The sequence below is a fragment of the Ammospiza nelsoni genome, chromosome Z, assembly GCF_027579445.1.
Source record: "Ammospiza nelsoni isolate bAmmNel1 chromosome Z, bAmmNel1.pri, whole genome shotgun sequence".
NCBI classification, from domain to species: domain Eukaryota; kingdom Metazoa; phylum Chordata; class Aves; order Passeriformes; family Passerellidae; genus Ammospiza; species Ammospiza nelsoni.
The window spans coordinates 48,820,331-48,834,816 of record NC_080669.1 but is presented as its reverse complement, the minus strand read 5'-3'; the positions used below and the strand labels follow the sequence as shown (position 1 = coordinate 48,834,816).

At 42.0% G+C, this 14,486-nt stretch overlaps 1 protein-coding gene across 2 annotated transcripts in view; it reads left to right on the top strand.

The window, feature by feature from the left end:
- Positions 1 to 13,808, top strand: part of LHFPL2 (LHFPL tetraspan subfamily member 2) — a 118,116-nt gene extending 104,308 nt beyond the window's left edge. For both annotated transcript variants that reach the window (XM_059492290.1, XM_059492291.1), the window contains one exon: positions 10,270 to 13,808. In XM_059492290.1, coding sequence (XP_059348273.1) covers positions 10,270 to 10,526 — 257 coding nt within the window. In that variant the 3' untranslated portion in view covers positions 10,527 to 13,808. The remainder of the gene's footprint in view (positions 1 to 10,269) is intronic.
- Positions 13,809 to 14,486: the final 678 nt, after the last annotated feature.

Genomic DNA, 14,486 nt, shown 5'->3' with positions numbered 1-14,486 from the left:
ATGTCTTTTTAGGGAAAGTGTTCTACTTTTAGTCTGTGAATCACTTGAAATGCAGAGGCTGGAGGAGAAAGGATATTATTACATTCTAGCGGACAAGAATCAATTCAAAGTAAATTTTCACAGTAATCATGTAGCTATAGGAAGTAAATAATTGGTGATCCGGTACTGACATATATTGGTAAGTCTGTAGTGTAATTGCTTATGTATTTACAAGTTTTATTTGGGCTTGTGTACTTCACTTTGTTGCTAAGTAATATAATATAAACATAACCTAGCCTCAAAGGAGGATGGGGAGAGCTTAGGACAGAGCCTAAACCAAGTTTGGCTTTCATCTCTGATAGTTTCCTTTATGAAGTTCATAATCAGCAACTTGGCTTCCTTTTTTGGTCTCTGCCATGGCTGGGCAGACACAACCCTTTCTCCAGAGCCAGTGTCTGCCTGACTTGCAGCTGAGCCGCAGTGCACCAGCAGCACCCTGGCTGCACACTAGGGGGGGAGCTAAATTAGCTGCACCAACATTTTATCAGCCACAGAACTTGAGCAAGCCTCTGTGTTTTTTTGTGGGGACCTCGACATCATGTGCCTGCAAAGGCTTTGGGGAGAGCAGTGGGGAAATGGAGCTGACACATCACGAAGGCTAATGGGTTTGAGAGTTCAGTTTCTTTTACTTCTGTTTTACAGTGCTGGAGCAGGGCTGCCTTGCCAGGAACATTTACCAAAAGAAGATAAAATAGTTCCTCTTTTCTAAAATCTTTCCAGGATGCTGATGGCTTCATCTGGAAGGCCCGTCATGAGTCACCCCCTTCTCATCTCTTCTTCTGTTCACTGTCCACTAGCTGTAATGGGGCTTGACAGAAGCATGTAAAAATTGGGATGCATCTGTCAGAAGACATGCTGTGTCCCAGGTGCACACCAAGGAGTGTCTCTGGTTTTTTCAGGTGAATATATGGCTGCATTTTGCTGCCTGTGCCACTGGCATCTTTAACAGGTCAGCCAAAGCAGAGGTTTGTGTTTTCAAAGACTGCTGCAGGCAGGTCAGAGAGCATTAAGTTCCCTTGGATGCTTAGTTGAAAACATCAGGAAAACATCAGTTGAAAACATCAGAAAAAAACCAGTTGCTCTGTCTGGGCCCAGATGCTGCAGCTTTGGGCCTCTCTCTGCCACCCCAGAAGTTTCTTCTTTTCCAGGGTCTGAGAGGTTTGTTTTTCCCCCTTACTGTTGCCCTGCTCAGTCCCAAGCAATGATAGCTCTTCCACAGTACTTTCTCTTCTCAGGTGTCTCAAGAGCTCTTTTGCATTCTTTCTTCTGACCTTTTCATGATTTTTCTCTATGACTGTCCATGTCTTCTCCTTTTCCCTTCTTGGTATCTTGGAGAGTTCCTCCATCAGAAGATGCTGCAGGACCTTGGCAACAGTTCAGTGCCAGGAGTACAACTTTACCCTCAAATGTAAAGAAACTTCTCTGCAGCTTTCTAAAATGAGGACGTGAAATTCAGTTTCAAACCAGCTGTGTGTATAAGTCTGTCTTCACTGCTGAAAGAGTTTGTTTTACATCTCTTGAGCCGAGAAATTGTTCAGCCTGTTATATTTACTTGGCGTCGTTTCCATTGTGGGAGGCTGGGTGATTAGGAAGGTGGCCTGAGCAGAGTTGTGATAGGAACCATCTGAAGGGGATGAGGATCTGGAGCTGCTTGTGGGGGTGGGTGAAGTGGGATGCAGCCACAGAGGGTGGGCTCATGGTGTGTGCAGCCATGTGACTGCAGACTCCTGGCTGCTGGAAGTTGAGGAGGCCGGTGGGAGTTGTGGAGGAGGAAGCTGGGGAGGAAGTGGGAGGTCAGCCAGGCCTTTCATCATCGAGGGGAGAAAAAGCAGGAGACATAAGCTGTGGTAGAAGGGGCATGAGGTTTCTAGAGCTCTTTCATATTCAGACCATAACATAAAAGGTTACAGTAGTTGCAGCATAGTTTAGGGCATTTGTTTATAGGTGGCATCATGCTCTACAAAGGCATTATTTTGTCTGAGAAAGAGACAAACTGGTGAATAAGGAAGAAGGCACCTTGTGAGCTGATGTTGCCTGCAGGCAGTGGAAGCTGTTGAACAGCCAGGGAGCCCAAGCAGCAGGAGAGCAAAGCAAGAGTGATTTTGCCCTTGAAGGCAAGGAAGCTTCTTGTTTGTCTTTCTAAAATGCAGAGCATGCATTTTTCAAAAAGCATATTTCCTCTTTGGATTCAGCTCAGAGTTTTTCTTTCCTGATGCCAGAATTCTGAATTCTTGGGGTGGGAAGAAAGAAAAAAGGGAGGGGAGAGGGATTTCTGATGGAAATCCTGACAGTCTGAACTGCTTTTGCTGTATGTGGTATAGTGCTTCTTGTAACCTATATGGCCCAATGCCAGCATGATATCTAATACACACTTGGCTGCTGAAAGTTCAAACAAAGGGGACTGCTGTCTTGGAATATGCCAGGGAAGGAAAACTGAGTTCAAGTGCTAAATTGCTATTGAGCCTGAGGGAGACCATTAGTAACTTCAAAGAAATAAAATGCAGATTTCAGTGTTTTGTTAGATTCGGAGGTCGACTCATCTCCGGCATTATCAAGGTGGGCACTTGAAAACCAGCAGACACACAGCAGATTAAAATGAATAGAAAAATAAACAAAAATTTCAGGCTTTCACTGATCAAGTTTGGCAGTTGATTATCTTGGCAAGCGTAAATGTCTTCCAACAAACAGTGCTTAGTGTGAGAGAGACTCCCATGCTACCCACTGAGAAAGGTTTTACCTGTGGCACATGTGCACACTCAGGTCTCTTACTTCTACCAACATAGCTGAAATGCTGAGCACTTCTTTACACCCTTGCCCTGGTGGTGTGGGAAAGAGTGCTGGTGACCCCAAGAGGCCATGGGGATATCAGGAGGGCACAAGGGCTCTGTTTCTGTCAGATTTTTGGTTCTAGGCCTCAGAGCCACGACAGATGCTGCTATTTGTATGTAGAATGCAAACAAAGAAAACATTTAAACTTAGCAAATGCTGTGCTCTCACTCAAGCACAAGAAAGAAAGATGAAAGGAGCTCTTTCTGGAAAAGGGGCTATCTTTTGCTAAGCTTCTGTCTTTGGTGTTCCTGATGTGGTGGTGAAGGAAGTAAGTGGATTTGAGTTGTGCTTTCTTACCCAGTACAGATGTCCTGCACTGTGCTGCTGAATAGCTCATGAAGCCGCAGGAAATTCTCCCCTTCCTGCATCTCCATTTGCCTTTTCCTTCAGGCTGAGTCCTAGTTCCTCTGCAGCTCCTCTCCCCCACCCCCAAACTGAAGTTTTGTTTGTACTATGGGATCAGTACTGAGGAAATGTAAGGCCATGAAAAAAGCAACCTGCAGCCCTTTTACCTCTGTTTAAGCTAAGGGAGGTGGTTGTTTTGGCCTCCCTTACTGAGCTATAGTCATATTTCATTCCCTTTCTGCTAAGGTAGCATGAGTGATTGGTGGTTTGGAGGCAATGGCACTCACTGGTTGAATAGCAGTGAAAAAGGTTATGGTGAGTGGTAGGGAGTAGATGGGATCTTGGCCCCTGTGTCTTTCAAGAACAGAATATTTAATATGGCCTTTCTTTCCTGATTCAGAAGCCTCCTTGAATTAACCACCTAAAACTGAATTTCTCAATTAGGAGCATTGACTGAACCTTTTATTGGGTCATCCTAGATTAAAAACACTCAGTGCTTTTTGGGGTTTTAAGGTAAAATGTGAGAGGTGGCTGTGCCTGAGCAATGGCCCAACAAGTGGAGAGTCTTTGTTTACTTCTGTACTGCTGAAAAAATTTAAACATTTGGCTTTTCCCTTATAACATGCTTTATCTTGACCTTAATTGCCTAAGTTGACAGCCACCACATGGGAGCCCCCCGACCGTGGTGACTTTACATGGCTGACAGCCAGGAAAGAGGCAGCAGTGTCACTTCAAGGCTTGGGACTGATTTTACTTTGAGTCTACACATTTTCTTCCCTCCCAAGTAATGGTCACTCTCACCACATGCATAAAAATTATTAAAAACTAATGGTGACTTTACCATCTCCTCTATTAAAAACAGCAGTCTGTAGGCTCACACTTCACTTCAGAAAAGTCTAAGCAGTAAGATCATACCAATATAATAAACAACCCCCTAATTCCTAACATTGAGCTAACAGACTGAGTTATTTTGTGGCTTTTTTGGGAGGGAAGTAAAACATAATGGTTCAGTGTCCCACCAGTAGTCCCCTGTGCTGTATTTCTATCTGTATTTCCAGATTGCAGCACTAATGTCATGGGAGATTTGCACAGGTTTGGTTATAAGTATCTACTATTTGTGCAATACATGAGAGAAGAAACGTGAGAGAAGGGGCCTTATCCTCTTCCTCAGTTTGGGGAGGGCAGTGATTAGGGAAATATTTTTTTCTTCTGGTATGTACAGGCCCTTATAGCACCCTGAGACAATTCTAAAGGGAAAAAGAAGCCTGTGTGGGTTTTGAACCATCACCTGGTTGTAGTATTAAACTACTTCTGCCTCAGCGTAGGGTATCCCAGGTACACTGAAATCTATATATGTGAGCAGCCATCTGCAGTGATTGAAGGTATGAAGGTGAGCACTTGCCTCAGTGCACTGCCTGCTGGCAACCCTGCCCCTCTCAACAGCCATGCTTCCAACATGCCCCAAAACACACCTGCTTGTGTTAGCCTGCACCAACTGTGTCGTGTCCAGGTAGGATTTTTAAAGCACTGATCATTATAATGCTGTGAATTTTTCTCTTGTTTCTCATGCAGCATTTATGAGTGAGCCAGAGGCCATTTCCAAGACACTAGGGCATGCAAAATCTCTCCTTTCTTTCTGGCCAAAGACCTACCTGCCTCTGGTCAGCTGCTTGCATTTGGTGGGCCTGGCAGCCATCCAGGGGGCTGAAGAGCAGCTGCAGAGGCCGGTCTGGGGCCCTGTGCTGTGGGTACTATAAGCAGTGCTCCATTCAGCATCTCATGCTTTTCCTGTAGCCAGTGTGCAGTGCTAGAAACACCATGTCAGCAGGCCTGAGCCCATCTCTTGAGCTGATTAACATGGTATTACTGAATCACTGCTCAGACTGAAGGTGTTTGTTGTGCAGCTGCCAGGTGGGAGGCTGTCCCTTCACCTGTCTGTCAGGGGGCAAAGGGATCAAAAGCGCATGAGTGGTAGGTAACCCGGGAGCTTCCCTGCTGGGTTTGTCAGGAAAAATTTGCATATAGGGAAGCCTTCTTGGCTTAAGGTACACTAGTATATTTATACAGATATTTAACACATGAAATGTTCGGGTGGCATATTGACACATGTGGAAATGTGAGCAGTAAAGGCAGGGTGCCTGGCTGATGCACTGTCCCTGGGCTGATTCTTATTCCCCTGTGGTTTTGCAGAAGATTAAAACAATCAGGATCAGTGCCACTGGGGATGCAGCCCACCTGCACTGCACTGCAAAGCTAGTCCCTCCGTGCTTTTACCCTTTTACCCTTGTTTTTCCTCTCTTAAAATGTTGCTGCTCAGTTGTGCGGCTCCATAGGAGCCTATTGCAGTGCCACCTCATTGATCACAGCTGCTTAATTTCCTGTTTCTTCAGCAGTATTTAAAAGCTTTTTTTACTATTTTGCTAGGGAATGAGTAGATGGTTTCAGGCTTTGCAATGGAAAGTGGCTTTGTTAGTATACACTCTTGTTTAATATGGCACAACAGCAGCTGCACAGGAGACTGTCAAAACTAAATAGCATGCCTTCATTTGGCTGAACAAGCCTCTGCCCTAACTCCTGTCTCAAGGGTTGCTTCCAAGGAAGAAGAAATGTTTTCCTCAGATCTGAACCCCAGCTCATAATGTGACATAAAAATGCCCACAATGCAAGGCTTATCCGTTGGTTTTCCACAATGTTGACCAGGCAGCATTGCTGCAGTGTATAAAAACCAGGAGGAGCAATACCTTGCTGCAGCTGCAGGCCTGTAAAAGGAGAAAAGGTCTTGGCGCACAAATACAAAAAGTCTTCTCCTATAGGAGAAAGCATTAATCAACTGTCTTCTGAAATTTTTTTGCACAGTGATGCAGTCTGCTGTGTTGATACTGATGTTCTCAGTGTGCTGTAAGGTTTTGATTTGGTGTTTTAGGAGAAAGGAGTTGTTTTTACACAATTTAAGTAAAGAATGCCTGATGTTTAATAGGCTGTTGTAATCAGGAGATATATAGTAATCTAATAGTAACATTAAAATCTAAATCTCACAAAGACATCTTTTCAAAAGCAAGTAATTAGGGCCTGATAATAAAAGGTTATGTGAAAGATGTAAAAATGTTCTCTGCTGACAGCACTTACACCAAAGAGTTATAGGTGAGGTCTCTGGGTAAAAAAGTAATTTGAATAGTTTTCTGTTGTCATGCCTGGGCATCTGGCAGCATTGTGTGACATTCTTTCATACCTCTGTTTTGAGGACTCCTCAGAGAAGAGGTAACTGAGAACTGGCAACAACTAACAAAAAGGAAATTTTGAAAAATAATCAAACTGATTTCAAGAAGTGGGGTTGTGCTGCTTAAAAAGTAGGAACAGTACACAGTATGTGTACAGCAGAAGCTGCAGTTTCAGCAATGCAGCTGTGCCCAGAGAGGGAGTTAAATCTAGAACAAGTTAAGGGAGTTAAATCAAGTGCAAGCATGAACTCTGTGGTGTGCCTGTAGATGAGCACAGTGGAAAACAGCTTGTTATGTTTTCAGAGTGAATTTGTTCCTCCCAGCAGGGTGAACAAACAGCAGTAATTCCACAGGTAGGTTGGCTGTGAATTAAAAATCATTTATTGTACAGCAGCACAAAGAACTGAAAAGATTCATTGTAGAAAACTTGTTCAGACAGAGCACTCAATTTTTATTCCCTGTTCTTTTTCTTCAGTATTGGCTTCCCTTCAAAGACACAGGGACAAACAAAAACTGATTTATTAAGAAAAAAATCACTATAATTAATATTTACTGTCCTTCTGCTAGACATGTCTCAAGGCAAACTGTCAACAGAAGATAGTTTTCTTCTCCTTGTCTCTTTGCATCCATGTTTCCAGGAGGAGAGGGGGTGGATCTTTCTGAGGGGTGTCTGACTGCAAGTGGTTGAACAGTTAAGTGCTTTGGTTCGCTGTCTGCTCTTTTAGGCAATTTAGGCAATGGTTTGCACTGTTAGTGCGTGGTGGAGCATGTTTTGTTCAAGCTGTAGGAGTCATTGAGATGGGCTCTGCGGCTGACTCTTCTGAGAGACTGGGTAGCAGGAGGCAAAGCTTCTCTTCAATTGAACACTCCTTTCTGGGAGAGTCAGGAAGGGACCCTGCACAGCTCAGCCATTGCTCTGAATATGGGAGCTTTGAGCTGAATACGTGATGAGGGGCTTGTGCCTCTCCACTTCCTGTTAGCGTGAACCAGAGGAGTGCCTTTCTCTTGTGGGTATTTTGAATTGACTTAATGGAATCATCTTTATTTACTTTTCCTGTCAAGCAGGAACCTGTTATTAATGAAATAAAAAATTGTGATAAATATTAGTGCTAAGAGGCTCATGAAACACTTTCTATCTGCACTGAAATGGAGAAGTAGAAAGGAGGTTTGGTAGCAAAAATGCTACATTTTTGATTTCATTATGCTGGTCCAGTATAGGAGTTACAAAGTTAGCTGCCTGAAATCAGGCACGTACTCTAACTGTATTCAAGGCTTTCCTCCAGGTTTTGTTTTCATCTGTGAGAAAATATATGAAGTTTATCAAATTGTGGCTTTTTATATATTTATTATATATCCAGGAACTTTTCTTTACTTTTGAAAAAAAAGGTCTAAGTCAGTAAGGTCCTAGTGACTACATTTGGCAGCAGTGCTGTGCCTTTTGAGAGCCTGAGTTTTGGGTAATGGCTTTTCATCTTGGGGCATACATTCCATGAACCAGTAGCTTTCAGGAGTCGCTCAGTGCTCTAGTTTTGATAAAAAGTGATGGATGTGTCTTCTTGGTCCTGTTTGTGACACTCAGCCAGCCATAAGCTGGGTTTGCTGTTAAACACAGGCTGCCTAGGTTTGTGAGTGATGGAGTGATAAACTTAAAAACCTTCCATGTTGGCAGCAGCTATGCTGGCATTTCAGATCCAGCTTCTTAATTCAGTGATGGTGATTTTTACCTACCAAAGGGCTTGTGATCATTAGAGAGAGCAGCAGCTGGCCCATAACAATGTGCAGTCAGAAAGATACATAGTGTGGTCGTACTGGTTGCGCAGAACAGGAAACTAGTGATGAATAGAGGAGAAGGAACTGCTGGTGTTTAGTCTGAAATGGCTGCACGGCTCAGCAGGATGAATGCACAGCTTATCCAGGCCTGTCCAAGATAAAGCAATACTTTATACTTAATGTATTTGTCCAACCAGCCAGGAAACACTGCATGAAATTTGTCACTGGTTCTTAAATGTAAGCAGTGATGAAATCCCTCCACAGAGAACGGATATCACTCACTAATGGATTTTGCTGCCCCAAAGAGTAACGACATTTAGGTCATTCATGCCCATGGTGTTGTGTCATCATTAGAAAAACGCTGGAGGAAGGACTTTCTTTTGTGAAATGTCTGGCATTCACAGACATTAATTTTAGACAGTTGGATGATGGTTTTTGCATTTTGTGTAAATTAAGTGCTTACTAACTAGGACCCACATTGTTAGTGAGGAAAATGTCATGCATCTGGCCAAATTTCGTTGAACGAACAATTAAGGAGCCCTAACATACTGCAGAGAAGTCTAACTGCTAGTCTGACTGAATGGCAGATGATGAAAACAAGTCGTTAAACCTGTTCTTTGTAATCTCGAGGTTACAAGAAAGAAAAAAAAAAGACTGGTTTTAGTGCACAACTTTTAGCCTACTTCTAGAAGGTGACAGCACTTTTAGTAGCTGTTTTCATCAGCATACCAGGTTAAATAAAGGGCTCTAAAGAGCCTGAAATGTAAATCAGAAATATTTATGGGAACTGGAAAGCTATATTAATTTTCTGGATAAAATGACTGTATTTAAACAAAAATTGTTTTTCACAATTTTCTTTTTCTTTTAAGTAAATTTTTAAGGTAAACAGAAAGCAAATTTTGATACTGTGAGCTGTTCTTATGCTTAGCTCCTTCTTACATTCCTTGTAGGAGTGAGGTATGTGTTTAATTCATTGTGATTTTTTTTTTAGTGCCCATAAGAAAGCACTGTAGCCACTAGCATAATTAGGCATTCTGATTAAATCTCTTTTCTATGTTCAAAGACATGTGTGCAGGGACACTAATGTGACTTTCAACTTCCTTAATGAAGCCCTTCACTGTTTAGATGGTCCTCATAGAGAAACCTATGAATATGAGAGACAATCACATGGGCAGAACAACTAGTCTGTGCTTTTCACTCCCAGCCTGAGGCACACCAGACTTGTGGGGGTGCTTAGCAAGATGGGGAGTTGAGGCTTTTGCCCCTGTCACTACTGGGAAAGTGCTTTCCTTCTAAAGCAGTTAGTCAACTGTTTGGAGGATCCGAGGGCTACATATGCACTGGCTATGGGTACTTGGATCAGCTTGTTTGAGGCTGACTCCAGAATCCCTCTGTTATGAGAACAGCTCAGTGAACTGGCAGCATTATCTCTCTACTATGTCTTAATGTGGCCAAAAAAGTAGAAGTGTATCTGGGTTTTTGTGGTTTTGGTTTTATTTGGGTTTCTTTTGTTTTGGTTTTGAGTGGGATTTTTTTGTTGTCTTCTGTTTGTTTGTTTTTTTCCAGGCAAGAAAATCAATGTAGGCAAAATCCAGAGGAAGACAGGCAAATACATTTATGGTGAATGGCTAAAGAAAGCTAAATGAGGGCTAGCTAAATATAAAATCAAAAGTGGATGAAAGTATTCCTACATTTTTGAGAAGTGCAAGCATAAGCAGTAGGTGGAGATGCTTGAATATTTTGTATGCTCTGTATTTGTAGCAATAATGTGTGAGAGGAAAGGATGTACGAGGAGTACAGAGATTAAAATAAGGAATTAGCCCATTATCATAAAAAGTAAGCCTTTCACATACAACATAAATCATAGGGTCGCTTCGGATTTAGTTAAAAGACTGCATGGCATATACTAGAGAACAATCAGTAAAGGAAGATTGGATGGATGAGATGGCAGTTTTCTCCTAATCCTGGTAAATTATGAATATTAGTGACCATAATAACAACTACTAGATGTGCTGCATCTGGTGTTAGACTGATTGTTTGTAAAACTTCTTTCTGTTTTTATTTCTAGGGCTCTTCCTTATCTTAGGCTTGATACTTTACCCTGCAGGTTGGGGATGCCAGAAGGCGATAAGCTATTGTGGACCTTATGCTTCTGCTTACAAACTGGGAGACTGCTCCTTGGGCTGGGCTTTCTACACAGCCATCGGCGGCACCGTTCTGACCTTCATCTGCGCGGTCTTCTCGGCGCAAGCTGAAATAGCCACATCCAGTGACAAAGTGCAAGAAGAAATAGAAGAAGGAAAAAACCTTATCTGCCTCCTTTAACTCCAGTGGGGAAAAACACCAGCACCTGGATCTTTATCTGCTTTCCATTGACTGGGCAAGCAGATCCATTTACCTGTTTTTAACATTTGTGTGATTGAGCCCCATGCATTCCAACCCTGAACTACTGAAAGGGTCTTTCTTCTTTGCTGGGCAGTGAGGATCAGAGAAAGGATCCCAGGAAAGCAGAATGTAAATACTTGGGGATATTTTTAGTTTCCTTCTGTGATCAGGATACAGTGGAGTATATTAATCCGATTGGGGATGTGAGTAATCACATGTATATAGCAGGAATGTTGTTAAAACTGAAAAATTCTGATTAATCGGATTGCCTAACCCTCCTTGGTCACTTCAAAGAGTAATAAAAGCCAGCACATTTTTTTTTTCTTAAGCAAAAGAGAAGCCTATTTTAATGAGGCTTTGTTTCCAAGGGCTCCCTTCACTGGTGTGTATTTCTTCACCATCATCTGGTTTGGTACCATTTTCACGGAGGTGCTTTTTGGTACTGAACTTCCTAGAAGTACAGTGCCTTCTTTGATATTAACTCTATGTTGAGAGAGCAAAGCTGACATTTACACCAATCTCAAGGCATTTAGACAGTCAAGTCCTTGCCAGGTTTTGCTCTCTTGAAACTTAAAGCACAAGGTGTGTGCAACTTATTACTTAGCAAGTAAATATAGTTTCCACTGACTAGACAGAGAAGCTGTTATTAGACTGGCTCTCACCTGATTCAGATAAAACTGAAATATTTCTACAGCCTTTATTAAAACTTCTGAAATATCAAGCAGACAACAGCTGCCCACAGCACCAGCCTTATCTGGGCTGCAGCCTCTCCTACAACTGTGGATTCCGCATTTTAATTCGACATTGTACCTTTTCTCTCGTCAGTGAAACGTCATTCCCAGCCTACAGATCAGTCTGTCTCATGACCCAGACACAGATGAGTCTTTAGGAAATTTAAAATTTTCAGGAAGCCTTTACAAATTCTAGATGGCTGGGAAGATTTTTTTTCTTCATTTTTTTGTTGTTTTTTTTGTTTTTTTTTTTTTTTTTTTTTGTTTTTTTGTTTGTGTAGTAGTAGACCTTTTTCCAACTAAATCAGCAGAAATTAAACAGCCGTTGCCACAAATGCCATTTTTTCTCAAAGCCAGCTCGTGTTATTTGTGGTGGTTCCTCACTTACTAGAACTACTTCTGATACCAAGTTTGTAAGATATTTTAACAAACTAAGGAATGATGCAACTGTACCATAGGAGCATTGGGGATAACTGATCTGAGTAGTTCTAATTAAATACTAGGTGAATTTTAGGTTCCTTTTCTTATTTCTTGGTAGTTTAACATCATCTAGTGACAATGTTGCTTCACTATTACACAGAGCGGAGATTCTTGGTTTTGCCTGGTCAGTCCCTTAAAATGTGTCATTAGTTATTATTAAAATCTTTACTGTCCAGGTAGGTAGCTGCTTTCAAGGCACTGCTGATGTGCTTCACAAGACAATAGCTGTTCAGCAGTCCTGGTGGCGGGCCCGGGGCAGCCTGGAGGATTGGCAAACAGAGCTGGAGCTGGGGTCACGGAGCTGGGGTCCCCTTCCAGCACCTACTGCCCACCACAGTGAGAGAGCAGCTGCAGCCTGTGCCTCTGTGCGCTTGGCACCTGCCTCCGTGCGCTGGACAGATACACAGGTGACCTCTGAGATACAGTGCAACAAGGTCAACTTCCGCCTGTATTCAAAAAGGGATTGTTTTAACCCAGTCTCTTCTTGCATTCACCTGGTCCTGCAACACCCATCCACCGTCTTCTACTTTAAAACAGGGAACTCACTGTTCTTTTAAATATTGAATTTAAATCCCCTCCAAAAGTTATAGTCTGGGACCAACTGCCTGCAAAAATCAAGATTTTAATGAAGCAAAATTACCAGCACAAAGTGATGCTTGAGGGTGAAAATCAGAGCCAACACACCCTGTCCAGACCTGTGTCCTCATTGGTGTTGCCCCATACACATCCTCCACACTTGAAGGACATGCACTGGGCTTGTACCTGGGGTTCAGCGAGGCTTCCTCCAGGCATCCCTTCTGAGCCCCTTCTGGAGCATGCACTGAACCTGGGCCACCAGCTCAGCTCTGCCCTGCCCTCGGGGCCCTGCAGTTGGAAAAGAGGGGGTAAGCAGTTGTATGAGTACCATCTAAACCAGCTAAAAATTAATTACCAAACAGATGTATGGTTTTAGCTTTCTTAGGTGGGTAGCAATCCAAAGTCCAGGTCACCACTGCCAACAAGTCTTGACACAGTATTAGGGTGAAAAATGCTGCACTGGCTTAAGCACTTGATTAGCCAGAATCAGGTCAGGTTAGTCCTTACAAAGGTTGAGAGAGCATACTCTGCTTGAGAAGTAAACAATGAACAACCTTCCTTCATGTTACTAGCTGACATTTGCTGTGATCCACATGATGCTTAAAAAAATTCAATAGTACATTTTGTTTGGGTTTGCTTTTTTAAGTATAAAAGAGATTTTCAGTGGCACATTTTGCTTTTGTTTGCATTCGTAACCAAGAAGAACCAGCTTTTCTGCTTGTTGCTGGTATATTATCAGCTTGCTCTGCAACAGCATAATTAACTAACTTGCAAGAATATCCATGTTCATGTAGTACAGATAGAAGACAGGCTGGGAAGAAATACAGAGGAGAAATAATCAGAATTTCTTTTCTCAGGGTTCTGTTTTTCTAGCAAGTGATAAGGTGGTATATATAGTGATTTTTTTTCCTGGATGAGGTTTTCAGGTGCAGGGTGCACTCATTAAATTTCACAGCTGTTTAAATTGCTCCTGAAGTTCACCTCAGCAGCAGCTTTTAAAGGCACTCTGGGAAAGAAAAAAACAAAATCAGCTTAAAGCTAATTTAATTGATTTCATGAGATGCCTGTAGAGTGTAACTGCTTCTTAATGTACATGCACTGCATAGGATGTAGAGGAATTTTCTGTGGATTCTTTAAAACCTGTGTGCCAATTAGTTCAGTTTAACTTTGTTTTGTGGTATTGAAGATTTCTTCAAACATCTGTGGTTTCATCAACTTCTTAAACTTATATCCAACAAAGTGCCATAGACCTTTTTTTTTAATTGTAGCATATTTAAATATATATATATATATATATATATACACAGACTTGTGTGAGATGTGCAATACAAGGAATGGGTTTTGTGGGTTTTTTTTGTTATTTTGCTGGGTTTTGGGTTTTTTTGTTTTTTTGGTTTTTTTTTTTTTGGTTTTTTTTTAGGTTTTTTTTTTTTTTTTTTTTTTTTTTTTTTTTTTTAGTTTTTGCTTTTAAACAAGTGATTGGAAAAGGGACTTCCCAGGGAAGAAGTGTCTGGAGTTTGATGGTGTGGATATTGCCTAATGCAATAAAATCACTGATGTTGAAGATCAATACAACAGTAGTAATAGCAGCTTGAAGATTTAACAAAAATATCTTCTAGATTGATTTGAATTACTCAGAATACAGAGTCCCACTTCCAGTGGGAAGCTGTGTCCACCTCTTGCCATTAACACTCAAAAAGCTGAAAAAGCTCAGCAAGGTTTCTTAGTGTGCTTTATTTGTAATGTGGCACTGCAGAAAACATTGCTACTGAGCTATTTCTGGGTTGTCTATATCACCTTTGTATCTATTTTACTCAATAAAGTTCTCTGGATTCTGAGAAATTTTTTTCAGCCAAATAATTTCTATTTTGCATTTTTACCCCCGCCCGTCCCCCCCCCCCCCCCCCCTCCCCTGAAGTTTCCCATATCCTAGTGGTAAATGGAGATGAGTTCAGGCCTTCCTTGAAAGCCATGGGCACTGGTGTCTACACCTCAAGGAAAGGACAGAGTCCAACAACAGCAGAGCAGGGCAGCAACGCATACACAGCTCCTCGGTATAGGAAGAGTGGCTGCAGCGATCCAGCTAGAGTAGGTTTTGAGCCATGGTTTATTT